General features: G+C 35.3%; 1 protein-coding gene across 22 annotated transcripts in view; it reads left to right on the top strand.

Annotated features, from left to right (window-relative positions):
* The window catches only part of LOC141438818 (muscle calcium channel subunit alpha-1-like), a 187,827-nt gene that overhangs the window by 156,755 nt on the left and 12,818 nt on the right, over positions 1-18,254 (top strand). For 8 of the 22 annotated variants that reach the window (XM_074102809.1, XM_074102822.1, XM_074102808.1 and 5 more), the window contains exons 17-39: positions 668-753; positions 940-1,040; positions 1,361-1,512; positions 1,892-2,039; positions 3,530-3,665; positions 3,807-3,973; positions 4,157-4,244; positions 5,994-6,101; positions 7,889-7,941; positions 8,372-8,509; positions 9,331-9,445; positions 9,855-9,985; positions 10,149-10,374; positions 11,386-11,484; positions 12,117-12,146; positions 12,867-13,052; positions 13,242-13,344; positions 13,630-13,790; positions 14,480-14,577; positions 14,705-14,793; positions 14,999-15,139; positions 15,731-15,896; positions 16,263-16,271. In XM_074102809.1, coding sequence (XP_073958910.1) covers positions 668-753; positions 940-1,040; positions 1,361-1,512; positions 1,892-2,039; positions 3,530-3,665; positions 3,807-3,973; positions 4,157-4,244; positions 5,994-6,101; positions 7,889-7,941; positions 8,372-8,509; positions 9,331-9,445; positions 9,855-9,985; positions 10,149-10,374; positions 11,386-11,484; positions 12,117-12,146; positions 12,867-13,052; positions 13,242-13,344; positions 13,630-13,790; positions 14,480-14,577; positions 14,705-14,793; positions 14,999-15,139; positions 15,731-15,896; positions 16,263-16,271 — 2,731 coding nt within the window. Of the gene's footprint in view, positions 1-667; positions 754-939; positions 1,041-1,360; positions 1,513-1,891; positions 2,040-2,523; positions 2,657-3,529; positions 3,666-3,806; positions 3,974-4,156; positions 4,245-4,968; positions 5,077-5,993; positions 6,102-7,888; positions 7,942-8,371; positions 8,510-9,330; positions 9,446-9,854; positions 9,986-10,148; positions 10,375-11,385; positions 11,485-12,116; positions 12,147-12,866; positions 13,053-13,241; positions 13,345-13,629; positions 13,791-14,479; positions 14,578-14,704; positions 14,794-14,998; positions 15,140-15,730; positions 15,897-16,262; positions 16,272-18,254 lie in introns of all 22 variants that reach the window. The other 14 variants (XM_074102810.1, XM_074102829.1, XM_074102831.1 and 11 more) reach the window with 12 other exon arrangements.

Genomic DNA, 18,254 nt, shown 5'->3' with positions numbered 1-18,254 from the left:
TTTTGGCTGGTCTGACGAAAACAATGGATGCCACCAGCCATCCCGCCAGTATCCACACAGACAATACATTAACTCTTTATAGAACATCAACACATAGTAAGCAGTACAGAATACACATGTATATAGATACTTTTTAAGGTAAGCAATAGGCGGCCTTATTGCACACTTTATTATCATTTATCTAATATTTTGTGTATCTATTTTATTTTGATGATCTCGGAAACGGCTCTAACAATTTTGTTGAGATTTTGTTATGTCGAGGTTTCAGAGTCAATCAATCGATCTAGGCTGGTCTATTTTTGAGAAAACGCGTGCTTTTGAGTTTTTGTCCTAGCGAAGATCGGTCGCTCAGTGCAGGATGCAAGAGGCGTGCGGTCGTTACGATTTAATCTCATTTCTTGAAAATTACGTGATGATGTAGATAACGATGGCGATGATGATGACGACGACATTGTTGATAATAATAATGAAATTCACAAATTGATGCGTTGAATATTTTTTGGATAAACAGCACAGTAGTGTAATTCAAAAATTGAAAATTTAGTTCCATCATCACGATCAACAGAATTTAAGAATCCTTTTTTGTAACTAAAAGTTTTTATGAATATGGCCACTGAACCGCAGTACAAATACTTAGCTGGTAATTTTCCTTAACACATCGACACAGATATCCTCCTGAACGTGTTCTTGGCTATCGCTGTTGACAATCTTGCTGATGCGGAGTCGTTAACCAACATTGAGAAGGAGGAAGGGGTACGTATTTTACGCCAAGCGAGAAAACAGTCACAGGAAAATATCTTGCTAAAATAAAAATAAAACTGCACCACCTCGAGTTAATAAAGCCAATGTTAACTATAACCAAGTCCTTCAAAATGCTAAAGCGATAATGTTTTTGTTATTTATATGAGACTAGTTAAAGATGTTTGTGTTATATACCAGGCTGCTGAAGAAAAAGAAGGAGGTAGTGTAGTGATCGACGGAGTGCATGCAGAAACGGATGACGAATACATACATGACGACGACGCGTATACTACTGACAAGTATGTACAACGGGTTAAAATAATAGTAAAGTAGTTCTAGCAATCTTGCAACCTACTATCTTGGAACTGCAGATTTGGGTCTAATTTGAATTAATTAGCACATGAAAATTTAATTTTCATCTATCATCATCAGCATCTATCCCCTAATTTTAAACTTTGTACTACGAATATGAAAAGTGCGTTAGTCAGGTATAATGTAACTTTAAATTCACACAACACCCCTACATGCAAATTCACAAACAAATGAAGTTAACAAAGTTTACAATTCGTAGATGTAGATATTTTATTCGTTTTGTAAACAAGCTTTTTTAATGTAATAGTTCTGAACGAGAGTACGAAGAAACGGGTTCTGAAGGCGAGCATCCCGAAGAAGCTGAGATAGAGATGGAGGCGGGAGAAGAGACGCAGAGGATAGAGGAAGAACAAGAGAGGGAAGAAGAGATGATGGAGACGCTACAGAGGAATCATATAGGTATAATGATGCAATTGATGTTTTTTTAATTCATTAATGAGCTTGTGCTCAGAAATAAATTGACAAAGAGTAGTTATAATGTTAACAGCGTATATCGGTTTGGTATGTTTAAATTTTTTAAACACTAGGTTAGAATCGAAACTAAAAAGAATTAAGTTCGATGAACAATGATTTATTGGAAATGATTTTGGCAGAATGCAAGTGGGATTGATATCATAATTAAATTATTATTTATTTACGACTTGCGTAAGTGTTCAAGCTAGATTAGAAAAAAATCTTAGGAGATACAACAGACAGTCAGCAAATATTATTCACACTGTTCATAGTAACTTTTGTGGAGCTACTGTCCAAAAAGAAGATTCTAACCGTACAAAAATAGTGAATACAGAGAGCGAGGAGCCACGGCTGATGCGAAAGCCGACAACCTCGTCAGCGCGGCCACGGAGGTTGTCTGAAGTCGATATACACGACTGTAAGAAACCCATCCCTGATGCCACCTCCTTCTTCATATTTGCCAAAGACAACAGGTTAGGGCGTCTCGCGACACCCAATGCGGCTTCGGTTGATTAGTTGTTATTTTTGACAGTATTTTTTGATTTGACGTTTCAAGGTTCATCTTTGATAAGTCCATCATCAATATCTGCTTCAATTTAATATTGACATGTAAAATATAGCTGATAATATGAAGATCAAAGACGAGCCTTTGTTGTTTTCATGCCTCTATTTTTCTACATTAATATGTTCAGCTGTTTATTATCTATATTTTAACATTTCTTTTATTTATTGTCTTCACACCTTTATAAGCTAATCTCACCTTATTTTAGTAAGCATTGAATTAAACTTGTAAAAACTCTTAGCTCAAAACAAGAAGTGTGTTGAAATTAGAAAATCTATAATCTTTTACAGGTTTTCGGCATGACAATAGAAAATTTCTTAGCTTAGGTTTTGCTCTAGGTTTAATGCATTTTAGCTAACAAAAAGTCTACTGTCTTCTCTTTCTATCTCACAAAGATGCCGGCCAATCTGAAGAGGAGGGAACACTAGTAACTGCCAGGCCTCGGCGGGTTTCAGAACTGAATATGCCTAATCAGACGCCACCTATACCGAACGCTAGTAGTTTCTTCGTATTCTCACCAACAAACAGGTGATTGGTGAAGAACGTACCCAATCTCATTGTACCAATTGGCGTTGTGTTGTCACAGTACACGAATACATGCAGAAGCATGCAAGTGTTTGAATAGAACTCATGCACACATAACGAACACTGTATTCAAGGTTGTTTACCTTGCATCATATTAATGTTTACTGCGGATAATGAGTATCTGCATACGCGATGTTCAGATGTGTGCGTGCATCAATTTGAACATTCGAGAAACTGCTACTGTTTGTATTTGTATATTGTATTGTTGTCCTACAGATGTCATTGGCGTTATCACCTCATGCATTTCCAAACCGTCCTCTTCAAAATCTTCAACTCATTGCACGAGTGTTGTCCCTGAATGTGGATCCGAAAAGTTAAAAAAATTAACAATGAGATTATAGGGTATTGACGAACTAGTTTCCTCGTTAGTCGTTCGGTTTGATTGTTCAAATAGACCGTTAGCGGTGCCCTTATATAGTTTTCAAAGCATGAAGTGAACCCTCCTGTATCCTAGACAGTTATGTCATTATTTTATTCATATTTATTTACTACTTTAACAATACATGCATGCATGTAATTTTAGTTTTTTACCAATTACTGTCTCGTGTGCATTTATGTTGCATGAAGGTTTCGCATGAGCTTCAAGTATAGTTCAAGCAAGTATATGTATTATTTATAGTATAATTAACATATATTTACGTTTTACTCCACAAACTGCTAGAAAACTATATTTATTTTTCTTAAATAATTCAAATTGTGGCAATAATTCAAAATACAGTTCTCCAACTAAAATTGTAATATATTTTTAAACTCTCAATGCTGTTCATTCTACGTTAATTATATCTACTTAGCTTAATGAGTATATATCATGGACAGGTTTCGCGTGTTTTGCTACAACATGTCAGCGTCCTCGACCTTCGGAAACATTATCCTGGTCTGCATTATGTTCTCGTCGGCCATGTTGGCTGCCGAGGACCCCTTGGATGCTCAGCAGAAAGGCTTCCGGAATTGGGTACGTTACTGTCACAATCTAAAAGCAAGTTGTGCCAAGTTATCATAACTGTTACCAATTTCAAACCAGCTTTGAACTTTGGTATCCCAGAAAGTATTTACATATCTTGGAAGCTTTAATCTTTACTCTTTACATTTACAGTTGCTGAGTCAATTTGACGTGTTTTTCACTGGCATATTTACACTGGAGCTGTTCCTGAAGCTGATCACCTACGGGCTGGTGCTGCACGAAGGTGCCTTCCTCCGCTCCGCTTTCAACGTACTCGACATGCTCGTCGTCTGCGTCTCTCTCATCTCCATGTCCTTCAAGTATGTTGTCTTTATTGTCTGTTTCATTATCGTCATCGTTTCTAGTAGTTTTGTCACCTTTACTATTATCACTGAATTTATTTATTCCAATTTTACGCCTAAGTACTGAAACAATTGCCATGAAATTTTGCACACGTAAATTTGACATGTTTTCTGTAATTTTAACTTTTTTTTCATTTCCAGATCTGGAAGTATATCGGTAGTGAAGATATTAAGAGTGTTCAGGGTGCTGAGACCCCTGAGGGCCATTAACAGGGCCAAAGGCCTTAAGGTCAGTTATATTTGCACCTCTAATCCCATTATTACTTCACATCGATTTTATATTCTCATATAAATAACCTATTTCAGGTATTTTTAAATTAATAGCATATAATGAAACAATCGTAGCTTTCTACTTAGTTTCTACTTAACCGTATTATTTATTAATATACTCGTAATTAGATTTATTAAAAAAACTGTGTAAGTACTTGTTAATGCAAGAGATAGTTGCACTAAACAGCGAAGATTTGACGACGGGTTTGACATTGGTTATCATTTCGATAACTTGGTACCACTCACAAAGAACATCACTGGGTACATCAGCAAGATAATGCGACATATTTACCCATACAAAACGTACCTACATTGCTCCCTAACATTGATCAAACGTTGGCCATCAATGTCATTAAGTAATCAACGAATTCTTCTTCATCATCAGGTGAATCATTTATTTTAAGAACTTCATTCATCAGAACACCTTAAATATTTAAGTAATGATTGTTTCTTCGCAGAACGTGTAGATTGGCAGAATTTTTGTTTCACCGACAGTGCGACTATCAAATCTGTCACACTTTTGTTATTGTCAAGAATAAAAAATGTTTGCCTGAAAGACGTTTGTTATCAAAAAAATGCTTTCGGTTTAACGAAAATTAAGCCAAACTTTATTCAAAAGAAAAGGTTAACACAAAATTGTAAGCGCTCTTGATACATCTGACATATTTTTTCCATGATTATAGCACGTTGTTCAATGCGTGATCGTTGCTATCAAAACGATCGGCAACATATTGTTGGTAACATCGTTGCTACAGTTCATGTTCGCTGTCATGGGAGTACAAATGTTCAAGGTAGGGGGCTTCTGAAACTCCAATCCTCATCACCTTCCTTGATAACACGTGTGCCACACGTTTTATCCATTTCACAGTGATTCCTTGTCTATGAATCTTTGGTTACACCTTTGGGTAATCTTGTAACCTTTACTCTTTCTAAACCTCCTTTCTTTTCCAATGTAGCTGCTATGTTATGTCATGGAGTAGTATTCCTCTCGTTCACACTATACCTGTTAGAACGGGATGTATAATTCCTGTGACGTAACAAATCATCTATGGAATCTTTCACTCATTTCTCATGATTCGTTTTTTCCAATTCTGCAGCCTTATGCAGTTTTTGCTCAGCTTCTAACTCTTGCGCTATTTTATTTTTGTTTATCGCTAAAGCTTCCATGTAAACAAAATATATTGGACAGCTTGTTTACCTGTGATTAATGTCGTTTTCTGCTTTAATACTATTACCTTTACCTTCCATTTCTTTACTATCTCTCAGAGGAATCCATCACGTTTGACACTTTTTGCCACAAATAAAGTTTAAAAAAGAAAATATTTTGCTCCAGTTATAACCAAATCATAATTTTCATTGGCATGTTAAGTCGTTAGCAGTAGAACCATATCATAAACTGTTAGAAATTTTTGATGTTGTTCAAATTAGCGTATCGAGCATGGAAATAACCAGGCCGAACCCAAAGGTGTAGCGATGGTAGTTGACTAATAAAGCCCATGTATGTTAGAGAACATAACCGCTCCCCCTACCTTGGCGTTTAAATCGATATTACCCCCAATAATAACAGCAAATGCCCCTGATTTTAACATGGTTGCCCCTGTAAAGTGTCCTTTTGTGATTAAAAATGGTTTGCTTGTCCCCTTATGTCCCGCTGCGCCGGATTCGTGCCCCCGTTGGTAACGTATTGCCCCGCAACTAACCTGAATAGTATGTGGTGAAATGTGTGATAGTAGCTATTAAGACAATAGGGAATATAATGCTAGTTACGTACTTATTACAATTTATGTTTGCTGTCGTTGGTGTACAGTTGTTTAAGGTGAGGGAGTGTTTGGGTTACTGAGATTTTCTAGATAAATATTTGTGATCATGATAATACCTTATTCTGAAAAGTATTTCCATGTGAATCTGTACTAATATTATAAAGAGCTTTGGATTTTTGGATGTTTGTTACGATGCTAAATTATTCCAAAGTGCCATAGGTTATATTTATTAACAGAAAAAATAGGGTTCCGTACTAAAACTACACTAATGTAACTCAAAGTGTAAAAAAAGTTGCCATAAAACATCTTTCATCGCATGCGCTGTAGAAACTATTGATTATAGAACAAAAAAATGTTTTACGATATTAAAGAATACATCAAGGTCTACAAAAAAATTCGTGATACCATATGTCCAACTATTGTAGTTTAGTTATGTCACTATAACTACTTTTTTACATTTTAAAAGTTGACAGAAATGACGACTAAAATCAGACCATATTATCCATACCGTTGTATTAATCCTTATCCAAATAAATAATTTTATATTCAAGACGGTTTCAATACCTGTAGATTACGTTTTGATTTATTAAAGTCAGACATTCCATTCATAAGATATTACGAAATTAAAAATATCAATCTAACCAAAAAATGCATTTACTCTACGTTGACGCGCCCCGGCTTCGTGCGTATCGGGAATTCGGGAGTAGTTTTTCGGAAATTGAGCTGAAAAATGTGTGTGAAGTGCCCTTGATTAGAGACCTTTTTAGAGTTCTGTGCCCAAAAGGTAATAAAAACGAGACCCTATTACTAAGACTCCACTGTCCGTCTGTCTGTCTGTCACTAGGCAGTATCTCATGAATCGTGATAGCTAGACAGTTAAAACTTTCACAGATGATGTATGTCTATTGCCGCTATAACAACAAATACTAAAAACAGAACAAAATAAATGTTTAAAGGGGGGCTCCCATACAACAAACGTGATTTCTTTTGCTCGATATTAATAACGGCAACAGGTAGCTAGTTGCTTGAAATATTCACAGAATATTTATTTGGATAAATGTACTTTAAAAATAAATAATTTAATTAAAATAAAATAAATATTTAGGATGGGCTCCCATACAGCAAACGTGGTTTTTTCCCCGTTTTATGCTAATGTCTAATGTTGTCTAGGTACGGAAACCTGCGTACGAGATTCCGACTCGCACTTGGCCATATATTTTTTTTACTTTGCCCGTGCGAAGCTGGGGCAGGTAGCTAGTCTATTATAAAATGACCCAAAGCGCATGGCGAAGAGAGAGATGTTATCTACCGTCACTATGCCAACGAATATTTAACAAAGTACAAAGTAATAAAAACAACTTATAAGATTTCAAATCAAAAAGATAACTCACGAAAATCTTACTGACGATAAGTACATACAAACTTTCGACCATCACTAATAAACAGTGAACATAAAGATGATCAAACTAAACAAATTACGATCTAGAAACTCTCAGTTAATGGTGAACTAATTTTTAACCAAATATCTGTGTCGCATGTAATATTCAATGTTTAGATGGGCATGTCATTACAATAAAATTGAAATTGCTTCAGTTATTGTTCAAGTTCAGTGGACAAACTACTTAACTCGCCGTCTTAGTTTTTGTTACACGTTGATGCTTTTTGTATAGTGTTTCATCATGAGAAATGAGTTTCTGTTGATGTCATTACAGAAATCATCAATATAAAAGTCACTTTATAATTTTCTAGATTGAACTCATTGTTTTGTAGTATTGCAAAGCATGGTACTAATCACATGATGATTTTACTTCTTACAATTTTAATGATTGAGAAATTGTTTCAGGGCAAATTTTTTAGGTGTAATGATATTTCGAAGATGACACAAACTGAGTGTCAGTAAGTATTAATACGAGACAATTTCTTGAAACCTGATGCAAAAGATTTAATAAATATTGAGCCTAAGAAAATAAATTAACGATTTTATGGATTCAGATTTGAAGTGAACATATCGTCGTAAATTATCGATATCATCATTATTAAGATTGACCCTTGAATTACCGACAAAAATTGACTTTTTTTTTAATAGACGTAGAGACGTAGATAAAGTAATTTCCAATGAGCTCTAATCAGTAATAAACAAATTGCAATAAATGAAACAAATATGTTTGATGAAAAGTTTGTCGGCAAAACAAGAGGCACTTCATTATTCATCATAATTGTCGTATTAAATCCAAGTTTGTGATATATTATGAAACAATTTAAATTGCTGAATAAATTGAATTGATTGAATTGTTTCTTATTAATTTAATACAATTTGTCATTGCAGAGGGACATATCTTGTGTTCGAAAACAGAAACTACGTAGTGAGAGATAGAGAATGGAAAAGGAATGATTTCCATTTCGACAATGTTATGAAGGGGATGCTAACTTTGTTTACTGTTTCCACTTTTGAAGGGTGGCCAGGGTGAGTTGATTAAACAGATCATAGACAATCAATAGAGGGCGACTCTGGCCTGGAGAGACGATTAGTAGCTCGGGATCAACTCAGGAACAAAAATTTCGAGTTTGATAATATTTTGTCTTTGTTTTTCGTCGCATGAGATGTGCGTATAGTGAAACTACAGTACCTAATGAATCAAGAAACTAAAATATTATTTTTTACGTAAATGCGGTGGTAGAGTCTGGCCATAGAGCCCTGGCACAAGAAATGTAACGCAAACCTCGTTCTACTGACACTAAAAAGCAGTCCGGCAAGCAGCAGAATTGCGATAAAATGAAAACTAGGTCATTCACATAAGTTAGAGATCAATATTAAAAATGCTAGCATAGAAAAGGTCAAAATAACAGAAAAAGAACTGGAAATTACCAATTTCTATGATGTTGAAAGAAATAATTTATCTGTTGTAAGCTTTGTATTTATAGAGTCAGATTTTGGCTACTATAGCTCTGATCATTCTACTAAATATGCTTTTTCTCCATTCTTTTTCTTCATTTATGCAATGTAATGTTAAGTATTTGTGACATTACGCACTGCCAGAATTCGATGACCAAATTCTAACCGACTTCTTAGATTTAGTGGTAGGTAAAGAGTTGATCCCTATAAGGTCTCCAGAATCATCCTGCATAACTATTCTAATTATGTTCTCAACGCAAATTATAATCTCAACTACATGAATTAATAAAACTAAATAAAACAACAGTGGCTTCTCAATTTGATTGCTCTAATTATAAATAATTTAGTGAATGATCGTAATAGTTGTTTCTAATATTTTTATTTTTTTGTAGGTTGTTGTATGTGTCTATAGACTCAAACTCCGAGAACCGAGGTCCCATAACTAACTTCCGTCCAATTGTTGCAGCCTATTATATTATTTATATTATTATAATTGCCTTCTTTATGGTAAGTGTTTCTAATAATTATTGATTCATTTGTTATCGTCCAGTCACATTGGTTCGCCTTTCTATCTAGGCAAATCATAGATGTCACACAACATCATCAATCAGTCACATTTTGAAATCACATTTTTAGAACTTTTGAGCTTTGTTTCATTTACTTAAGTACGTATTTTAAATGGGTATCTTATAATATTTCTTTATATTGTCTTTGTGTATTGTCCCATAATTCCCATAAATCATGTTACAATATTTGTGAATTTCAATCAGATTCTGTTTTTTTTTTACTTTTTTCTGTTCTTTGGCAGTGTTTTTTTCTAATTTTTAATCAGTTATCTCACCTTTATTGACCTGCAGCTTATTTGGTACCATTAATTCTATCGGTTAAATGATACATTCAAAGGATAATGTTTTAGGTAAATATATTCGTCGGTTTCGTCATAGTCACATTCCAAAATGAAGGTGAACAGGAATATAAGAATTGTGAATTAGATAAGAACCAAAGGAACTGCATAGAATTCGCTTTGAAAGCAAAGCCTATAAGAAGGTAATCTAATAATATTATTTCCATTACTTACTTCTATACCATTTTGTACGTTATTATTAGCTTAGCATGAATTTAAACCAGTTTGATAATTAAATCATGCCAATATTTTTCGTATTCTGGTAATTTTAAACAAAATTTTATTATTCTTTATCTATTTACTCAGGTACATCCCAAAGCATCGTATACAATACAAGGTCTGGTGGTTCGTTACATCACAGCCATTCGAGTATGCCATCTTTGTTCTGATCATGATCAACACCATAACTCTTGCTATGAAGTATCACAACCAACCTACAGAATACAGCAAAGCTCTCGACATGCTGAATATGATTTTTACTGCTGTATTTGCATTGGAATTTATCTTTAAATTAGCAGCATTTAGATTCAAGGTGCGTAGTTTTATCAATTTTGTTATTATCAATTAATATTTCTGTAACATTATTGTTACTATCGTCTGCATTATTTATAATCTCAAATCTATCTTTTTTATGTTCTGTATTATCACCATTATCATGTACAAGTGCATTGTTTTCGATAACTACTAATAATTGTATGAAGAAATATATATGAATAATATATTCCTTAAAAATAGGTACAAAAAAAATACCATATAAAACTTAACTATAAACTAACTACCTAATATTAAGTATTTAATAAATAGCGAATAATAGTTATTTGCAGCAGCCGTGGTGGCCTAGTGGTTTGACCTATCGCCTCTCAAGCAGAGGGTCGTGGGTTCAAACCCGGCTCGCACCTCTGAGTTTTTCGAAATTCATGTGCGAATTACATTTGAAATTTACCACGAGCTTTGCGGTGAAGGAAAACATCGTGAACCTGCTCAAACCTGCGAAAATTCAATGGGGCGTGTGAAGTTCCCAATCCGCACTGGGCCCGCGTGGGAACTACGGCCCAAGCCCTCTTGTTCTGAAGGATTGCCCAGCAGTGGACGTATATAGGCTGGGATGATGATGATGAATAGTTATTTGTGTCACAAGGGAGCAAAATGGTGTATTTACGGCGAGGGCGTACATTGAATCCAGAATGTAGCGAAGGATTCTACAATTAAGTAGAATCCTGAGCGTAATGAGGGGTTAAGTGTTAACGCCCAAGATGGAAATAATTTTGCTCCCGAGTGGCTCATACAACTTTTCACACCGAGCATTAAGAAACTTGAAAAAAAAATCTAAATATTATTAAAGAACAACCAGCATAGAAAATGGCGTGGCTTTACAATTATCAACTTCAAAAAATGGCATTTGCAATAAAACACTTAGAAAAGCCTTGAACAGAAAAGTTGCACTTTGCTCCCTCTCGTCAGGGAGGAAAAGTTACTTTTGTGAAGGAGAGGAGTAAAAAAGAGTTTTAAATAGCTATGTCCGTAATGAATTTTTTTTATGTAGAATTACTTCGGTGACGCGTGGAACACATTTGACTTCATAATCGTGCTAGGAAGCATCATCGACATAGTTGTTTCACAAGTAAACGAGCTCAAGAATCAGGTAATACTACGGCACTGCACCGCATAAAGTAGATTTCACAAAGATTGTACTCATTTGTATCGAAGAAGTTGAAGATTTCAAACATTAATAAATACAAAAAAATTAACACGTTAGTAACGTGACTGAATTAAGCTACAGATGTTAAGAATTGAATTAACTTCTATATCTGGAGAAATGATTAATATAAATGAAATAAATACAAAAGATGCTGTAGACATTTTCAATACAAATAGTACAGTTGCTGTCCCAAGCATGGACGAATTGACCGTCACAGAAGTACATATTGTAGCTAAGTCATGAAATCATCATTATTTTTGAAACGATATGTAAAGTAATGTACCTTAGTAAACACATTTATAGTCTTAATTGTGTAGTTAATTTAAATATTCTAAAAAAATTTGAGAATAAAATTAGAATTGAAGTAGGTACTAATTGAGGAAAGTAGCTATATATTTTTTCTACATTAGTAAATATTATTTAAAAGTATTGTAGGTACTTAGTTCCAGAAATTGCGTCATTGCATCTATTTCCTACTTAGTAAGTGATTCGGTATTAATAATGGATGTTTCTTGTCCTGCATGTGTTAAATTTGTTTTTCCTTATTTATTACAAATGTAGCCTATTGATTTCAGGCAAGCGGTTTATCAAAAACCCAAATAAAGGTAAGTTGCACGCCTGAACACGATGCCTTAGCTGTACAAACACTTAACACCGATAATAATCAGATTAAAGATATAAACAACATTAATAATTTTGTATATAAAAAAGTAATTATAGCTTTAGATGTCAATACATTACACGTAGCTTAAGACAATGGGACAGTAACGAACAAATCTGCATCAGCAATGTAAATGGCTGCAATTTATAATTCACAAGTGGCACACATAACTCAGCCGATACTATCTCTGTCGAAAACTCTTACTGTAGTTTTTATACTTGTCAATTATTTAAAACTGAGTATGACCAAGTATTGTCTTAAAGTTATATTATATCTATACCCAACTGTACGTGCGTACGTTAATAATCGAAAATAGATAATGAAGACATCCTTAATTTCTGTAAGTACAAGATATTCACACAATAATGCGATCTAATATGTAATTTTAATAATACAACAGAAGCCATATTGTTCAACGCGTTTGTTATTTATTACAATCAAAATCACCCTCTCTTTCTATCGTCCCTCTGATATATGGATTCAGGTACCTAAATGAATGAACAAATTACCTAATACTTATGAGCGCTATCTTACATCCGTATTCCTACTAAAATCCTGTTATTTTACACATTTAGGGGTTTTATAACATCTCTCTACCACAAACAAAAAAAAAATCTAAAACATTCTGCAAATGACCTTACTGAACTAGATCTACACGTTCCAGGAAACCTCCATACCCTCCATAAACTTTTTTCGCCTCTTCCGAGTAATGAGACTCGTGAAGCTGCTGTCGCGAGGCGAAGGCATCAGGACTCTACTCTGGACTTTTATCAAGTCCTTCCAGGCCCTTCCGTATGTCGCACTGCTGATTCTCATGCTGTTCTTCATTTATGCTGTGGTGGGGATGCAGGTGAGATTACGAACACTATTTTTAACTTATTTGAGATATTGTCTGATGAGTACTATTATCTTGCCTCTGCAGGCGAGTGCCCATAAGGCTAGCTGCATTTCCTGCTAGTTGAGCGAGAAATGAGCCAACCTTATGCTCATAGATAGACTATAGATTATGATTATAATAAAACAAATTGGTATATTTCAGGTGTTTGGGAAAGTAGCAATAGATGATGAAACTCCGATCACCAGGAACAATCACTTTCAGACGTTCCCTCAAGCCATTCTGGTCTTATTCCGCTCAGCTACAGGTAAGCTTCGTTATACATTCTCATAAAAAACTTTGATGAATCAGTCTGTCAGTCAAGTTTCTCTCTCTCTCTCTCTCTCTCTCTCTCTCTCTCTCTCTCCAAAATAACATCGTTAATTTGAATTGAAAAAAAACGGTTGAAATTTTGGGGTCTTATCCCGAACCCTGTGGAAATTTTAGGATGAAACGTAATCTAAAGATGTGTTATTCCAGACTATCTTTATCAAATTCCATATTGTATTGTACTTATTATTAGAGATTATCAAAAATAATGTCACTGTTCCAGGGGAAGCTTGGCAGGACATCATGATGGGAGTGTCTCCGGAGCCCGAAGTGCAGTGTGATGATCATTACGTGGAGGAGCCTGGCGAGGACAGCGCCGGCTCCTGCGGCTCCGTCCTCGCCTTCCCCTACTTCATCTCTTTCTACGTGCTCTGCTCCTTCTTGGTAAGGGTTTTCTTCACCAGCCAAAAAACGTCCACTGTTGAAAGTAACCCTACCACCAACGCTACATTGGCATGAGAAATTTTTACCTACATCCAACGATGTTCTTGATCCAACATGCAGGAGGCCTGTTAACAATGCGTCCTCCGGTTTGTATTTGCCACAGGAGAACCTTTCTTTCCCAGCGGTTATCTATTCTTCAAGCGATGTAGCCTATCAATGCCACTTCATCTTGATCATCTTTAGCAAAAGACGTACTCTGCTCTTTCATCATAGTAGTCATTTTTAGCAAAAGCTTTTACGTAACAGTACAAGGTTATGTCTGTTCGCTGATAGTTGATTAAATCAGGGGTTCTTAAGTCATTAGAAATGCGGCCTGCTAATTATTTTTACCGATTTTTAAACAAGAAAACAACACGTTCGCACCCGAACGACAATCTTGAAGCATATTCCAGAATTAAATGGCAGTAAGGCGGCTGCGTCCGCTCGCTCAACGAGCCGCCTTAGACAAGAACTGAGTGCCTGGCACCACGAAACTGAGTGTGCACGGTGATGATAAGTAACACCCGTCATACAGTGCGCCAGTAAAGCGACAGTCGCTATTTAAAGACGATTTGCCTGAACCAACCAATTATTTTAAGAAAGTTTGTCATTTGAAGAAATAGAAGTTAATAATATTTCATATTTTCCAGATTATTAATTTATTTGTAGCCGTTATTATGGACAACTTCGACTATTTAACTAGAGACTGGTCAATACTGGGACCACACCACTTAGATGAATTTATAAGGTAAGAAGCCATGAACATAATTATTATATCAATAATAGCACAAATAAAAAATCTGGGAAGATAAGTACAGGACAAACAAAAAAAAATTGGCGAAATAGATCAATTTATTTTGATTTATCGTTTCCAGATTATGGAGTGAATATGATCCCGACGCCAAGGGTCGAATAAAACATTTAGATGTAGTTACTTTATTAAGAAAAATAAGTCCTCCTTTAGGTAAGTTCACTGCATTATTATTTATTACTTACGTTTATTTGTATAATTATGCCATTTACAGTAAAACTGAAATTACACTTTGTTGTTCGCCGCACGGTAGTCGGCCGCATTCGGCGAGCGACAGTTGCCACCGCCTTTACCGCCTCAGACAATCCCTTCAAGCTAATCTGTGTCGCTGTTATTATCATTACTTACTTGTTTCCAGGATTTGGCAAACTCTGTCCGCACCGCGTGGCCTGCAAAAGACTCGTGTCCATGAACATGCCTCTTAACTCTGACGGGACTGTCCTCTTCAACGCCACACTCTTCGCTGTTGTTCGGACTTCGCTTAAAATCAAGACTGAGGGTAAGACGAGATAAGATAAGGCATAATGGTCATTGGTTTGATTGGTTTGTTTGAGTTGAGGAAGCTCCAGGCGTACTTTTCAAAAGATTTGTAGAAAAACTTTTTCAAGTATCTACGTTTTAATTGCCCACACAACGCACGATGCGTATGCGTAGATTCTCACCGGATAACGCTGCTGCAGTTCTGTATGAGCGTTACTAAATGTTTAAGTATCTGTCATCATTGGCTCCTATGAAAAAGGTTTTCTAGACGTACCAAATCAATTTTCAATGTGCAAGTAATTTTTACACAATATTAATAGTAGTGATGAGGGTATGGTCGACCAAGAAAGTGCTTTAGCAATTTTAATGACAGTTCCTACTTCAGAAATAAAACAATAAGACTATTGACTTGTGAGTAAAAGAAAATCTTTGATTGACGTTTTAAGCGCTACAAATGACATTAAACCTTAGGGTGGTAAACTAATTTCATGGTCGACTCTACTTCAAGTCCTAACATAACCAGAACCGACCCGAATGAAAAGAAAATTTTATGACCTTTGAATGTAAACATTGAACAAAGTATATAATAATAATAATTTGATTTCTGCAGGTAACATAGACGACTGCAATACACAACTTCGGGCAGTCATCAAAAAGATTTGGAAGCGCACTTCCCCAAAACTTCTGGATCAGGTCGTACCACCTCCAGGGGATCCCAATGAGATAACAGTTGGAAAGTTCTACGCCACTTTCCTTATACAGGACTACTTTAGAAGGTCAGTGGATTTTATTATAGACCTACTCTAGATACCGCGCGGCACTTGTTCTGAAAAACTTCGACTGCTGATTCTTTAGAGGACAATGGTTGCCAATAAGTGGACTTGATCCTGTTTCTAATTTCAAAGGTTAAGATTCGATCATTGATGATATTTGTAAAACTGGCAATTACTAGTTACTAGGCTTCATAAAAAAACAAATAAAGAGAGACTTAGTTACTTTCAGCCTTTATGAGTTTCACGTCAAGTTTAAATAGTTAAGGTTAAGGTTCTTTCTGGATGTCTGCTCTTGTCTCAGCGTCATTATTGTATTTTTTTGAGTTTTCATTTGTTTCGGACACTGACACGATTATTTTTGTTTCATAGGAATCACGCGTAAGTAACGCATCGTCCGTATGTTGAATAGGAAACGAATGTACCCACTAGTGTTTTTTCTACGCAATTCCTAAGATAGAAAATAAAACTAGATGTTAACTATAAACGAAACCACCCGCTCATAGTTTTGGGTTTCACCCTGCATGTTCCTAAGAAGATCTAAATAAAATGTCTAAAAAACACTAAATTACCCCGAGAGCTTCAACAGGCATGACGTTTTTGGGTTGTCCCACATCTCCGAAATAAAAAAAATTACTTATTCCGTATTTTGTTACCTTTTCGTAATTTATGAGTAAGTGTTGTGTTTTGTAATCTTCCGTTTTTTAAAGAAAACAAACATTTAAAAACATGAATTAAAACCAATATTACTTTTACTAGGTACACTAGCACTATTTAAATTTTTTAATTAGGTTTTCAGTAACTATCTGAAACGGTAAAGTCGAAAATAATTATTCTTATTCTGTATTCGGCATTGCACTTCTTATTTTTGCTATATTATACATACATTATGTATATCACGTTACTTATTAGACCCGTTGTTAATTAGACACCATAAAAGCGACATGACATGATGATATTGATGTTGGTGATGATCATGATGATAATAATCATATTTATGATGATCATAGTAATAATGATGTTAACACTATTGGCCTCTAAACGTATGGTTTCCATTGAAGACATTGTAATTTGTATTGAGACCGAGAAAGAGTAATTTGATAAGAAACGAAAAACCAATTTTTTTAATGGAAGCTACGGATGAATTTAAATCAAAAGTAAGAGAAAAAAATATTGATGTGAATGGGATTATTATTAGCAAAAACTTTATACCTCCTGCCAACATTTTTCTGTGCCAAATCCGATCGTCTTTCACAACTTTTTAGTTTCCATATTGTTATGTCGCTTTGTTGGTCTAACGTATAATGGGCATTTTAATAATAGCAATTTTTACTACATTCTCATTTTCTATAAAATTTTCATCTAGGATCACTCCTAGATCACAAATAGAGTTAGCTTCTTAGATTTTTCCATTTCCTAGTGTAGTTGCACCAATTGAAGGCCGGTAAGTATTGGGAGGTTCAAAAGATTCTGCTCACAATAAAATCGGCATTAGTTTGTGTTATTGCAGATGTAAAAAATAAGGTTATGCCATCGGGAAAACTTGGAAATACGACTAGACTCGAAGTGTCAGTCAATTATCCTGAATGATACTTTGTGTCCAATAATATAAGTACAGTCATTCACGATGACGCGTGCCGTGGTTTTTATTACAAGGTCATTCTTTACAAAATCACGCGTCTTCATGAATAGCTGGTTGGATTTCTGGTCTTCATCGATAATGATAATTATGACAGTGACTAATTAAGTTTCGTTTTAATGAAGATAAACTCATCAAGAACTTAATACGGTAATTGATTCACACTTCGTGAGTAGTCGTAGCTTCCGAGTTAAATCGATGATAAATATATCTACGTTTGTAGTCTATTAAATTACGGAAATAACTGCGCACGTGACTTTTAGATTTTTTTACTTTCACTTAGACAGAAAGCAAAGGATCAGCAAATAGGGTACTGTTTGACCACAGATATAGATTACACTAGATAACGCAAACACCTCAATCTGTATGAAAACCAACCGTGTCACTTTTTTATATCTACTGTGACGTCTCAAGAGCGAATTAGCGATGTGAATTCCCCAATGTCCGCGCAAAATCGATTCAAATGCGCCGCCCGCCCGCACCGTGGGGCTCGAGTCAGTCACTAGTCATGATTAGTCAGTTAGCGGTCAGTCTTTGTATGGGGCCAACCCCGACGTTTGGTTGGGGTTCGGACACGCGAAGTAGATGCATTTGCGTAATCTATTGCAATCTATATCTGTGGTACCTACTATAGCAAAATAACAACATTAAACATGCCTCTCACTCTTATGCTGCTATCGGTAATAAATATGGAAATACCGATTAAAGTGCTAAGAGGCGCAGAG

Source organism: Choristoneura fumiferana, chromosome 19 (assembly GCF_025370935.1).
Source record: "Choristoneura fumiferana chromosome 19, NRCan_CFum_1, whole genome shotgun sequence".
Lineage (NCBI taxonomy): Eukaryota > Metazoa > Arthropoda > Insecta > Lepidoptera > Tortricidae > Choristoneura > Choristoneura fumiferana.
The sequence above is the reverse complement of the archived record's forward strand: the minus strand, read 5'-3'. Positions and strand labels throughout refer to the sequence as shown.